Source organism: Manis javanica, chromosome 4 (assembly GCF_040802235.1).
Source record: "Manis javanica isolate MJ-LG chromosome 4, MJ_LKY, whole genome shotgun sequence".
Taxonomy (NCBI): Eukaryota; Metazoa; Chordata; class Mammalia; order Pholidota; family Manidae; genus Manis; species Manis javanica.
In genome coordinates, this window is record NC_133159.1 from 105,322,697 (window position 1) to 105,337,370 (window position 14,674).

General features: G+C 36.5%; 1 protein-coding gene across 1 annotated transcript; it reads left to right on the top strand.

Moving 5' to 3' along the window:
• The first annotated feature begins 4,559 nt into the window (after positions 1–4,559).
• On the top strand, positions 4,560–5,519 carry LOC118973127 (olfactory receptor 5J3-like). Its single transcript, XM_037022268.2, has one exon. The coding sequence runs from the start codon at positions 4,560–4,562 to the stop codon at positions 5,517–5,519; it is 960 nt and encodes a 319-aa protein (XP_036878163.2).
• Positions 5,520–14,674: the final 9,155 nt, after the last annotated feature.

Below are 14,674 nucleotides of genomic sequence, written 5' to 3' on the forward strand. Positions count from 1 at the left end.
AAAATTTAAAGTGAGAATTTTTCCACATTTAAAAAAAAGGCCCTCAAAATGATGTTTCAGGACTTCACAAACTTGAATGTTCCTCCTGAAGCAATGTGAAATAATCTGAACTTCATTTGATAGAGAATGGAAGACACTGAAGCTTTTAAGGTAGGAAGGAACTAGATATATTTTAGTGTTTAGAGATATCACTGCTTTCAACAGAAGGGCGTCTTAGGATATGATTTCCAGTTTAATGCTGATTGGACAGAGTATATGGAAGCTGTTCTTTCAGGTTACAGAGCAAGATTGCTGATTAAATAATTCAGTAAATTCTTATGATCCTTCGGTAGTTTTGAGACACAGATCTGTAGTACTTTAAAATCCAATCAAATAATATATATCTTTGGGGTTCTAATTGGGTAATTTTTGCTATAATTCATAACTTACATGAGAGAAATAAAATAAGCCAACCTTTACCTTTATTTAATGTGCAAAGTTTTCTACTCTAAAAATTAAAATGAGCTTATGGGCATGGTGGGATGATTTCCACAGGTCAGGGGAAAGATATAAGAGATAATAATTAAGATAATTCTGCAAAGTAGACAAGAATTAGGCTATATTTTCTCACAGGAAATGTAATGAATTCCAGAACCATCTAAAAAACCTGATTTTTCATTAACTAATATTTATTGAGCACATACTGTATGCCAGGCATTGTCTTTAGTACTAGGGATAGAGAATGAGTAAAACTAAGTCCCTGGCCTCAGATAATACTACAAGCAGAATCAAAGAGATCAATAATTTCAGACTAAGGGTAACATATATGCTCTAAAAATAAATAAAGCAGGATAAGTGGATAAAAAGTGATGGAGCTGCTATTTCAGATAGAATTGTCAGAGACAGTATCCCTGAGGAGATAACAGTTGAGAAAAAACCTCAGTGGAAATGGGAAATGAACCATGCAACTGTCTGGGAGGAAGTTCCTGGCAGAGGAAAAAGCAAGTACATGCCTTTAAGATGAGAATGTGCTTGGTATAATTAAAAACAGAAAGCAGCCCTGTGTAGCTCAAGCTGAGAGAACAAAGGGGAAGAATGGCAGGAAGTAATATCAGAGAGGTAGTCAGAGGTCAGATTCCATATGTTTTGTAGGCTAAAGTGAGATATTTAGATTTTATTCTAAGTAAAATGGGCAACCATTGCAGGATTTTGAGTTTAGGAGTGGCATAATTTAGCTTACATTGTAAAAACTCACTCTGGTTGCTGTTGTGTGGTGATAGATTAAATGGGAACAGTTGATGGAAAGAAAGTATTAGTCTATTGCAGAAGTCTAGGCCAGAGAAAATGGTATCAGTGATGATGGGAGTGAGAAGTAATAATATTTGTACAATTTGGAAGGCAGAGTCAAAGAAAATATTTCATCTTGAAATACTTTGAATGGATTAAAAATAATAGCAGTGATAGCTATAGTTGATTGAATACTTATTACATATCAGACACATTACTTATATTATCTTCTATTACTTCCATCAGAATACAATGTTCATTAACTGAGGAACAGAGGAGTTAGCTGACTTAGCCACTGTATACACCTGATGAGCAGAAGTAGGGTTTGAATCCACATGCATATAGCTCACGGCCTACTCTTTCCATGAAATCATCTCACCTCCAAGACTGAAAATGGTGCAGAATCCCAGTTCACAACAACGGTTATAATCCTATCAGAATGGGTAACTTACCAGAAAACTGGTAATTATGTCAGTTAGTTTTTCAGGAAACATGCAATGTGTGAGAGTAAATCTTGGTTAATAAAGTTTACTTTAATAAGGTAACATACTTAAGCATGTAATGATGACTTAAATTTTTTCACATCTTTTAACCTAGAAAAGATAAATTATCTCATTGGATAAAAATAAAATCAGTGTATTTAAAAACACAAACTTAGAATTTATTCTGAAGAGATAATCAGAAATGTTTACATATATTTATGTGTGAAAATGTTCATTTCAGTATTTATAATAAGAGGAAGAGAAACCTCTGGATGTTTAATCAAAGGAAAGACACTAAATTTATTTTGTATGATGGAATACAATACATTCTTGGGATATTGGGCCCCCCGTATTTTTTTGTTATTTTTTAAATCATGGTAAAATGTACATAATATTTACCATATTAACCATTTGTAAGCATACAATTCAGTAACATTATATGTATTTACTGTGTGTATATGTTCACTATCTATACCCAAAACTTTTTCATCATCTTCAACACAAACTCTGTACCCATTAAACAATAATGCCCCATTCCACCCTCCTTCCAGTCTTTAGTAACCTCAGTTCTGCTTTTTGAACCTATGAATTTGAATGTTCTAGGAACACGACACAAAAGGAATCTCATAATGTTTGGTCTATTGATATATGCATATATATCAATCTTACTCCTTTTTATGGATGAATAATAGTCCATTGTATGTATATACCATATTGTGTTTATCCATTCATTGGTTGATGGACACGGGTTATTTACACCTTTTGATTATTATGAATAGTGATGCTATGAACATTGGTATACAAATATCTATTCAAGTCCCTGCTTTCAATTGTTTAGGATTGCTGAATCATATGGTAGTTTGTTCTATTCTTACCTTTTTAAGGAACCAGAAAACTGTTTCATATAGTAGCTGTGCCATTTTACATTCCCACCAGCAATGCACATGAGTTCTAAGTTTCCACATCCTCACTAACGTATGTTACTTTCCATTTTCTTTATTATAGCCACCCTGGTAGGTGAAAAGTAGTATATCATTGTGCTTTTGATTTGCATTTCCTGAAGATTAATGATATTGAGCATCTTTTTATGTTGTTATTGATTATTTATATATCCTCTTTAGAGATATGTCTATTCAAGTCCTTAGCCCAGTTTTGTTTTTTTTCTTTTTTTGGTTGTTGAGTTGTAGGAGTTTTTATATATTCTAGATAGAAATCCCTTATCAGATATGCAATTTCCAAATATTTTCTCTTATTCTATAAATTGCCTTTTTGCTTTCTTATTAGTGGACTTTGATGACACTTTCTTAATGTTCTTAATTCTGATGAAGTACAATTTATCTAGTTTTTCTCTTGTTGCCTGTACTTTTGGTGTCCTAGTCATGAAATAGTTGCCAAATCCAATGACATGATTTCTCCCAGTGTTTTCTTCTAACAGTGTTGCAGTTTGAGCTCTTAGGTTTAGGTCTTTGACACACTTTGAGTTAATTCTGTCCACAGTGTAAAGTAAGGGACCACTTCATTTTTTGCATGGGAATATCCAGTTTTTCAGAACCATTTGTTGGAAAAAAATGTCCTTTTTCCCACTGAATGGTCTTGGTACCCTTGTTGAAAATCAATCAGCTATACATGTGAGAATTTATTTCTGAGCTCTCTATTCTATTTCATTGGTCCTTATGTCTGTCCTCATGTCAGTACCATACTGTTTTAATTACTGCAACTTTTTAGCAAATTTCAAAGTCTGGACATGTGGGACCTCCAACTTTACTCTTATTTTTCAAGATTGTTTTGACTGTTCAGGGCTCCTTGAAATTTCATATGAATTTGAAGATTGAATTTTCTATTAATGCAGGAAAAGGGTACTAGAATTTTGATAAGGATTGAATCTGCAAATCACTTTAGGTAGTATTAACATTTTAACAATGTTAAGTCTTCTTATTCATGAACATGGGATGTCTTTCCATTTAGTTGTGTCTTGTTTAATTTCTTTCAGCAATGTTTTGTAGTTTCCAGTGTATAAGCCTTTTACCTTCTCAGAAAGATCTATTCTAGTACTTGATTCTCTTAGACATTATTGTAAATGGAATTGATTTCTTAATTTTCTTTTTGGATTGTTCATTGCTAACATATAGAAACACAACTAAGTTTTGCATGAAAAACTGTTGAATTTGTTTATGAGCTCTAGTAATGGTCTTGTGGATTCTTTGGTATTTTTCTATTTATAAGATCATGTCATCTGTGAATAGAGTTAGAAGATTTATATTTCCCTTTCCAATTTGGGAAATTCTGTTCCTCCTACTTTACAGCTATAAATAGAGATCAAGATTTACATAACAGAAAAAAACAATGGAGAATACTGAAAGGTAACACTGATTCTGATTCTGCAGGTGACTGAATTCTTTATATCTTCTTATATTTTCTTAAGGTTTTTGCAATGAAATTTTATTTTCTTGGAAAAAAATAAGATGCTTACCAATAAAAGGGGATTGATAGGCGGTAGACATTACCAAGACAATAAGTAATGAGCTCACACTAATTCAGGGGCTAGTGACTTGTTGGTGTTAACCAGTTTACATTTATTTTCATCCACCAGCAGTGATGCAAATTTGTGGCAGGTCTCTGTGCTTGAGCTGGCTAGATCTATTGACTGAGAAGTGTAGTCTCCAGAAAATACACCTGCATAGCTCTCTCCACAGTCAAAACTGTTCTGTATTCAATATTATTTGACATGGCCCTGTAAGTTTACAAACACTTTTAGGGTACATTCTTTGCACATTCTCAGTATGGTTCTTTTGTTTTCATTGTTTTGTAGTCATGACACCATTTGAAATGAACAATCAAACAGATGTCACTGAATTCATCTTCTTGGGATTTTCCAACCACCCCAACTTACAGGGCTTGTTCTTCCTGGTCTTCCTAGTCATTTATCTGACAACTCTCCTAGGCAACATGCTTATAATAACAGCCACCAAGATTAGTCCAGCTCTCCACACTCCAATGTATTATTTCCTCAGCAACCTGAGTTTCTTGGACATCTGCTACACATCTACCACCATTCCAGCCATGCTAATAAACTTCTTCTGGAAGAAGAAGACCATTTCATATGAAGGCTGCCTTTCCCAGATCTTTTTCCTCGTGACATGTGCTGGCACTGAGGGTGTCCTATTGGCTGTTATGGCTTATGACCGCTATGTAGCCATTTGCCACCCTCTTCAATACCCAGTCCTCATGAGTGTGAATGTCTGCGTTTTTTTGGTGACTGGGTCCTGGCTGTGTGGGCTGGTGAATTCTGTGACACACACAGTGCTGGCAACTGCACTCAGTCTTTGTGGGCCCAACCAGATTAGCCACTTTCTCTGTGACATCCCATTGCTCCTGGAGCTCTCCTGCTCAGACACCTCTCTCAATGAGTCTGTGCTCCATGTGGCCAGTGCCACCATTGGCCTGAGCCCCTGCCTATTTACTGCAGTATCCTACATACTTATCATCTCTGCCATCCTTAGGATCCCCTCTGCTCAGGGCAGGAACAAAGCCTTCTCTACCTGTGCATCCCACCTCACTGTGGTGGTGGTCTTTTTTGGAACAGCCAACCTCAACTATGACAGACCCAGGGGAGGCTACTCCCTGGACATGGACATCCTGGTCTCTGTGCTCTTTTGTGTCATGACCCCCATGTTGAATCCCATCATATACAGCCTGAGAAACAAGGAAGTCAAAGGGGCCCTAAGAAAGCTGGCTAGAAAATGTGGATTCTCTAGTGAGATCGATCATTAGTTGAAATTTTCATTCTGGGTCATTTCTTATTAATAGTAAAACATGAACATTCTCATTGAAATTATAGCAATGCTGTCTCTATATAGAGGATCGCTTTACAACTGTGGTGCCCCATTCCACCAGGACAAAAGCTACCCTTGTGCCTTTACACCATGTGATCTCAACTGCCCTGTGTTCTCCAATCTGCTGATATCTTAGAACATTTTCATAATCCCCTCCCCCTGACAAAAACTCAGTACCCATTAATCATCACTCCCCATATCCTCCCAATTTTGGAACATTAGACAACCACCGATTTGCTTTCTATGTCTCTGGATAGCTGTATTCTGGATGTCTCATATAAATGAAATTGTACAACATGTGTCTTTGTGTCTGGCTTCCTTCACTTAGGATTTCTCCAAGGTCCGTTCACATTGTAGCATACATTGGTGCTTCACTCCTTGTAGCTGAATAATTTCCATTTTATGGATATACTACTTGTATTTATCCATTCATCACTTGATAGACATTTTGGTTGTTTCCACTTTTTCACTATTACAAATAATGCTGCTATGAGCATTTGTGTGCAAGGTTTTAGTAGACATGTTTTATGTATGCAGAATGTATACTTAGGAGTGTAATTGCTGGATTATGTGATAACTCTACGCTTAACATTTTGAAGAATTGCCAGATTGTTTTCAAAGTAGTGGAACCATTTGACATTACTAAAAGCAGTGTATGAAAGTTTTAATTTCTATACACCAATATTATTGTATGTCTTTTTTATTATATCTATTTTAGTATGTATGAAATACTGTATCAATGTGATTTTCATGTACATTTTCCTGTAGCTAATGCTTCTAAAGTTTTTAATAAGTATGATTCTGCCTTCTCCACATATAGAAAAACTCATGTTGCTACAGTTTTTGAGCTTCAGACGCTTAACTCTTGACACTAATGTTTTTATCCTAATTGGTAAAGTAAAATACTGCAAGATTTTCAGAATTATAGCCTTCTCCCCATCCATGCCTTATAGAGCTTCCTGATGGCTCTGTTTTTCTCCTATAGAACTCCATAGCAACACGTCGTGAGCAACGGCAGGACCAGAAACTAGGGGACCTGAAGATGTAAGCATGCTGGTGGGGAAAGAAGGAGGCACCACATCCAGGGAGCAGCCCTAACTAGGTGTGGCCTGGTGCCAAGAGAGCAAGGTGTGTTGTTAGTAATGTACAGCGTGCACTACTCTAGACACACGTCCAACTGGCAGAGCACGCGGTATGAGGAGCCTAAGTCTGAGGAGAAAACTCGCCACGCGGTACAGAATCCAGTCAAATAAGCCCATGCTCACACTCACCCTTCTCTCCCTAAATGGGAAGGAGGAGAAGTCAGTTTCACAGCCTTCTGCCGCCACAACTTCTTAACAAGAAATCTACTACTAATTTCACTCATAAATATCCCAAGGAGATAGGAAGCTGATCTCCTCATTGCATGCTGGGGAAAGATGATTGCCACGATGTTAATAAATCAAGAGATAATTGATTTTTCTTCGTCTCTACAGTTTCTATTCAGCTGTTGCCCTTGAGCTGTACTTGCACTCTGAGAAGTCCCAGAACAGCTGCTTAGAGATTACAGGGATACTCCCAAAAGATCAGTCCACACACTATATAAGCATCCATTCTAGAAAAACGAATTCATTGAGAGATCAAAGAAGGATTTTTTACTCTTGCATTAGGCAGTAAGTATGTTCTTGGCAGTTCCAAGAATGAATGGCAGGCCCCACTCCTGATGCATGGCAATCAACAGCCTGTTTTGCTAGAGTATCCCTTCCAGTCCAGAAACGAGAGTGGGGAGCACTGAGCCCTGCTACAAAGCCAGAAATAAAAGGCTTTCAGTGGGACTCACTGGTAAGTAGTTTATTTATCATTGCAAATGAGCAAAACTGCCCAGTGTCAGGATGTACCTACCTCTTAAGAGCACATTAAAAAGTGTTGTGTGTATTTTCATTATCATTTTGGTGGCACTTACATAATGACATAAATTTTTACTATTTTTTTCTGTGTGTATGGCAAATTCCACAATAGTACTTATAGAACCAGAGTAGAGTTGCATCAACAATTATCTACTACAAACCTGAGAGGTGCCTGAATTACTTAAGTGAAGTAATATGGTTGAAAAATTTGTTTATAATAAATAATATCAAATATGAAGTGTTAGTCCTTTATTTTTGACAAGCAAGACAGAAAGGAATAATTTTCAGGGAGAAAGCATAGGGACACATTTCTCCTGTGACGCGTGTGACAATACATACACTCAAAATACTTGTTTGAATTAATATAATTAAATTTGCATAACATATACTCGGAAACATTTATTCACTGACTGGAGGTTCTTATCTTTATGTTGCATCACACTGATGTTTGGGAAGTGTGTTGCAAGCAGTTTATTAACTGCAATAGAGCCCTGAAGCTTGTGAATTATTTACTTCCCCCACAATCCCTTTTTCAGAAACCTCATAGATTCAAGGTTATTTCTATATAATTTCATTCATTTGCCTTTGACATGATTTACTGATTGGGGAAAAAAAGCAAAGTTGCTGCTCTCTGGTTAGGAACTGAGGGAGCACCACCTACACGGAAAGGAGACAGGCCAAGGGGCCATGGTACCACATCTATATCCCCATATGCTTACTTTTCTCAGGTCAGGAAGATGTTTGCTCCAGAAGTGCTAGACGGAAATGTCCTCTCAAATTTAGCTGAGATGTCTCTTCTTAATTTCCTCTTTCTTTGTGGCCTAATTGCTGGATTTCATATTTTTCCTGTTCTGCTGGCTTTAACCTGGGTTGTTCAGCGAGCAGTCTTTACTTTCCAAGGTTTGGTTCCCAATTTGGCTTCAGAAGGCAGGGGGATGAAATGTCACTGAGAGTGCCGACCTCCATAGTGGCAGGGTCAGGGATCTGAGGTGCCCACTCCTGAAAAGGTCATTAGTAGGGGCCAGCTCTTTTCTACTCTATCACATTCATAAGAAAGAACTCAAATTTTAACAATGGTTCTCTGCTGTCCATGGGATAGGCTGGGGGAGAGGTGCACTTGCCTGTGAGACCCCTATAGAGCTACCCTCTTCTCAAATCTAAGACTAAAACTCTGGTTAAAAGCTGCTGATCTATGTCATGTTTGAGGCATTGCTGAAGAAGCAAGTCAATGAACCTCACCTGAAACTTGAGTCAGTTCTCTTTCAGGAGATATAACCATCTAGCCATTGCTTATACATCTCTAGTGACAGGATCTCATTAGTAGTTCTATGTTGTTCTATAAATGCTTGCTTATATAGTCTAAATTCAGTTCATGAAACAAGAATTTGCAAGATTAAACAGCAAAGAAAGAATGAACATAAGGTCTTGATGCTTATATTTACATGCCTCAATTAAGCAGAATGATAAAGAGATTTCAATTTAATATGTCAAGTGGGTTGCCAAGAAATGTTTGAAATGAATCAAGTAAGTAGAGTTGTGAGCAGCAAACCTGAGTATTTATACATTATTATGTTGAGGGACTGTTTCTCAGTGGTCAAACCTGAGGCTCTGGGATAACCTCTTGAAGCCTCAGTTTTCTCATCTGTAAAACAGGGATAATAATAGTATTTATCCTTTCAAGTTGCTTGGAGAATTAATGAGCTAGTTCATGAAGAGTGCCTGGTATACAGCATGTACTCAACATTTATTAAATGAGTGGCACAGTAATGGTATTTGCAATGTGTCCAAAAGGGTAAGAAAACACAGTATCCTGCTTTGAAGTGACCTTGACTGGCAAATCACAAATTTGATATAAAGTTTTCCAAAACTGAACAGGTAAAAACAACAAGGTCATTTTTCCATCATCACCATAGGCTGCTTGAGTTGAGAGAGACCTCACGGTTCAGCCAGTCTGGGTCTTTGTTTTAGAAATAATGAAAGAGAAGCCCAAGTCATGCTCTTACAGAAGCAAATCTCTTCATGTTTTTAAAAGGGTGTGATTTGGGACAAACGTGAGAGGGGCAACACTTGGAGCAATTCAGGAGAAAAGAACTAACTCTGGGCACCCGACCTCCGTGCCTTTGCTTCTGCCCCCTCTGCCTCAAACGCCTGTTTAAATCCTTCTGTTTAAATCCTTTAGGATCCACAACAATGCCATGTCTTTTAAGAAACTTTTTTATATCTCCACTTCCATAGATGTTTTTACTGCCCTTCTTCATTTATCAAACATTTACTCAGTGCACCTATATGTAAGGCCCAAGAGCAGTTTTTAGCACGAAACTGAAAGGTCCAGACTGTGCCCCTAAGGAGCTCATATTCAAGATGGAATGACAGGCTTTGAGCAAGAAATCAGTGTTCTATCCCAAGAGATGTTCAAGCAGAGGTTATTTAACCACAGATAAGTAAAATAATAACTTATTTTTAAAAATTGTATAACGATTTCTGCCTCCTACCATACTTTATCTTCCCATTAGCTTGTAAGTTTCATTGAAGACAGGAATCAGATCTCACTCCCATTTGGTTTTTTTTGCAAAACCTAGCCTAGGGCTAACTTAGATCATATGGAGGAACTAAGCTGGTTTGAATTAAAACCACCTAGTAATAAGAAAAGATTGTTGGAAAATACTGAAAGGAAATGGGAATTTCATAGCTTGAAGAAGTTAATATCTTACACATAAGAGAAGGTCGTAATTTGTCTTTCCTTCCCTCTTTATATGAGGAGAAGAACAGGTGAGGTATAAAAGGCTGAAAGAAATATTAATACTGAACTGAATTTCTGAGACAGGATGTAGACTTTTTCTTGGTAAATTTGTTAAGAAAGGACCTTACCTAACTAGTTAAAAACTCTGCCTGGAATAGCCTTACCATGGAAGTGTGGTCCCTGGACCAGCAGCGTGGGCATCAGGAGCGTGTTGAAAATGAAAAAGATTTACATCCACATTAGATTTTGAGATGCACTAGCCTACATATACAATGACTTCTAATTATTGCATCTGATCCCAGGAGCCCAAATTGGTGAATTATACAAATAGAAATCTGGACCAGGTAAAATAGTTCATATATTCCATATCAATAAATTATTTGCCACAAACTCCTGAAATCATTTGGACTTTTAGATAAATTCTCCTGTGTGCTGATATTAAGTGTGTGTGTGTGGTAAGTAGATCAGCAATTAACATGGAGATTAGATTAAAATTTTTAATCATTCCTTTGATATCAATATGAAATATTGAAATCATATATGAATAGCTGTTTTCCATATGTACTGTAAGTTTTCACAACCATATCAATTACCCTTGTTTAGTTTATCCCCATTTTATACCCTTTGAGGAAATAAATTTCTTAAGGTTAGTCAACAAAACATTTCATTTATTACCCAAAGCAAAAAAATTCACCTTTTAAGACTTCTAGACTTTTTTCCACAGTTTATATTTACATTTTAAAAATTATTTATGTTTAACTTCAGTACCAACTTTCTACTGAAATTTAAATAGTTTAAGCTCTTCAAGGCCCCATGATTTGTAATTTTTAATGCAAGTTTTGTTTGCCTATTAATTATGTACCTCGAATTATTAGAATAAAAGATAAGAAAGCAGGGGCTTTGAAGACTATAAAGGATTTTACAAATATAAGATATCATGATCAGGTAATGTGAATTACTAACAATTATTATTATGCACCTTATACTCTCTGTGCCTCAGTTTCTTGATCTGCAAAATGGGCACAGTAGGTTGTTTTTTTGGTTGTGTGAACCAAATGAGTTAATGCATATAAAACTTAGTAGTAATACGTGTGAAAGGTTAGCCTATAATAGGCATTTAATATGTATTATCTATTATTATCTAATGTGTGTCTCTACTCATTGCTTAGTTTAGAAAATTCTGGTTGAATTCAGCTATGTAAAAATATTGCATCTTTTCAAAGTATCCTATTGGGTTCTGTTTTATTTTTTTGATTGGATGGGTTTATAAAATTCAATTTAATCTTTAAAGAAAAATGTATCTTTTAAAAATTGCACTAAGCAAGATTTTTAAAGCCAGATATTTTTGTGTTTAGAACCAGGGTAAGAAAAGTTATCATTAAATTATTTTTCCTATGAAATCTCTACATGATTGTGGAAAGTAAGGTCATTATTATATAGCAGAGGGTTTGAAATTAAGGTTGCCTATTCATAAGCAATAGCATGTACATTTTGAGAGGGCAAGTGTCTGTTGTAACATACAAAGTCTGGTGCATAAATGGTACTTATTATTGATGGATTTTGATTATGATGTTGATATTGATGATGACTATGATATTCAATATGGTCGCCCTGTACTGACAGAATGAGTATCAGGGATAAGGAAAATGGATCGGACATTCCTTGACAACATCCCTCTGGTCAACAAGAAGTCTGTTCATTCAGACCAGGGTAATTATTTCTATTATGGTTTTGGTTCCACTGCATACATGTAGTATGTCCCACGAACATCAAGTAATTAGAAGTTACATTTCAAGGTCTTTATAATAAAAGCAGTGTACACTACTTCAGAACCATATTATTTAAAATTATTATAAATTCTTGAACATTGAAAATTCAGTTTTACAATTTGGATATCAACACTATGCATCAGTTTCCTAGAGTAAACTCCCGTGGAACAATTTACCATGATTAATTTTATTTCTTTCTATAAATATAGATAGACAGACATCTATCTGTAATAGAGATGATTATGTCTGCTTTATTGATACCAGGAGTTAAAAAATACATGTCACTGATTTTTTGAATGACTTGAAGTTCATTTATATAGTCGATAAAGAATAAAACACATACAATAACATAAGAACTTCTAAGAGTACTCACAGAGTCCCAACTCAATTCCAATATTGACTTACTGTAAATAAATGCTAATAAGACTTAGGGGAAGAAATGTCTGCAGTTAATCTAGACAGGACAGTGAATATTTTAGAATCTTTCTGGATACAGCTTCTACTACACTCCTTGTAAATATTAAGGATCACAGGAGTCCTGTCTTAGTCTTCTTTTCTTTATCTATTCTCCTTGGTTGATTTCAAGTATACCCATGACTTCAACAGCCATCTAATGGCTCCCCAAATCATATTTGTTGTTCTAGCCTGTCTTTTAAGGACAAATCCTTTATTTTAACTGCTTGTTGGGCATTTCCACAAAGGTATTCCACAGGTACCTAACATCATGATTAGTCAAATCTAATTCACTATCTCCTCTCTCCATACCTGATGCACCTCATTTATTTCCTGTTTTAATTAATGATCCCAGCCTGCCCAAGCTGATTTGGCATCCTCACCATCCATCAACCTCAAAGTGCTCTAAACAAGGCTCCTTCTCTATGGACTGTAGCTTCAGGCATTTTTTTCCCCAAACCAAAAACCCTATAACTTCAGTGACACAACATGTCATTTTGTTCTGGTTTTACTTCTCAGACTACTCTCTTTGGCTAGAAAAAAAAAAAGTGTTTTAACCTAAGGTGCAGAACCTATAAGGGACTCTGGGGATGGGTTCACAATTTGCAATTGCATATCACAATTTGCAATTGCATAAAGTTTCTGTGCGTGGGTATGTGTGTATTTTCTGGATTTATAGATTTTTATCTGTCTCTCATAACTGACAATTTCCCAAAACCCAAGCTATTATCCTCTAGATATCCCCTGCTTCCAGAGTACACCTACCTAGAATGTGGTCTCTGGGCCATTATTGGTACTCTGCAGTCATTCATGCTCATTCACACCACAAAACCCAGTTTCAGGCAGACATTTGGGCTCTCCAATGGCCTCTGAGTGGAGGGAGGGTATTTTCTGAGACCCTTGTTGCAGCAGCACTCAGTTATTTTTGTTCCTAAGGACCTTGTCCAGAAAGGCAGGCTTGACAGAGCTTCACACAGCCTGGACTGTGCCCCAGAGGAAGCCAATGCCCTGGCCGTCTCTCTGGGGTAGCTAATAAGGTTGTACTTGAAGTAAAAATCAAAAGGCTCCTCAATGCAGTTTTCATCTCAGGATTAGTTAGAACCAAACTTAAATACTTCTTAGGTCACTAAGACTTAAGTATTTTCCCCATTTTTATATCTCTCTACTTCTTTACCATATGTAGTTCAGAACATCACATTTTACAAATCACATCAAGTCACTTTCTTGACAATGTTTTATTTGGAGGAATGAGCATGATTCATGGGTACATGGGCCCTGAACCACAGGTGCAAAGCCATGCTTGCTGTGGATGTAAGTGTATATTTGTGTGTGTGTGTGTGTGTGTGTGTGTGTGTGTGAATTAATCTGCTAGAATTTGGCAGCAACCATTAGGTTTGCTCCACCCACTCCTTTGCAATCTAGCAGGAAGAGAATGGGAAAAAATTCTACTCCTTGGGAATATGGAGCTGGAATATGTGCTAGACTCAGCACTGTAGCTGGAGAAGAGACAGGATCACTTGTGAAGGCCACACCTCCAGATCCAGGCTCACAGCATCTGAGATTAAGGCTTAACCAGAACATTAGAAAATACCTATTCCCTGTTCCCTACCAATGTACCAACAAATACCAAGTAAATATAACAGTGGAATACAGCTGTGAGATCTTGAAGAAACAGAATATCTCTAGAAACAGGGAAAATAAAAAACCCAAAACTAAACAGGGAACAGAAATGTGGGCACACCAGCCCATACCATCAAGAGAAGTATCGCTAGAGTAGTTTGAAGCCTGTGGTGCGCTCAGGGTGACCATGGGAACAACAGGCTCAAGCTCAGTCTAACTACTCACTAGATTAACCCTCATACTAAAGTTGTAGAAGGAAAGGCATGGTCATTTTAAAGCAAAAAAAAAAATCTGTATGTATTATCCTATACAATATGTCCAATTATAATGCCTACAAAAAGATAAGGAGAAATGTACTCAGAACCAGACTTGGAAATGAGAGAGATATTAAAACTACCAGACAAGGAATATATGACAACAATGAATAAGTTAAGGGTTTTAATAGAAGAGATAAACAATATACAAAATCAAACAATTTCAGCACAGAGATGGAAACTGTAAAGGATCAAGTGGAAGTACTAGAAATAAAAAAACAAAAATAAAGATAAAAAATGCCTTTAGCAGGCTCCTCAGAAGACTTGTCATAGCTGATGAAAGAACTGGTGAACTTGATGATAGGTCAATA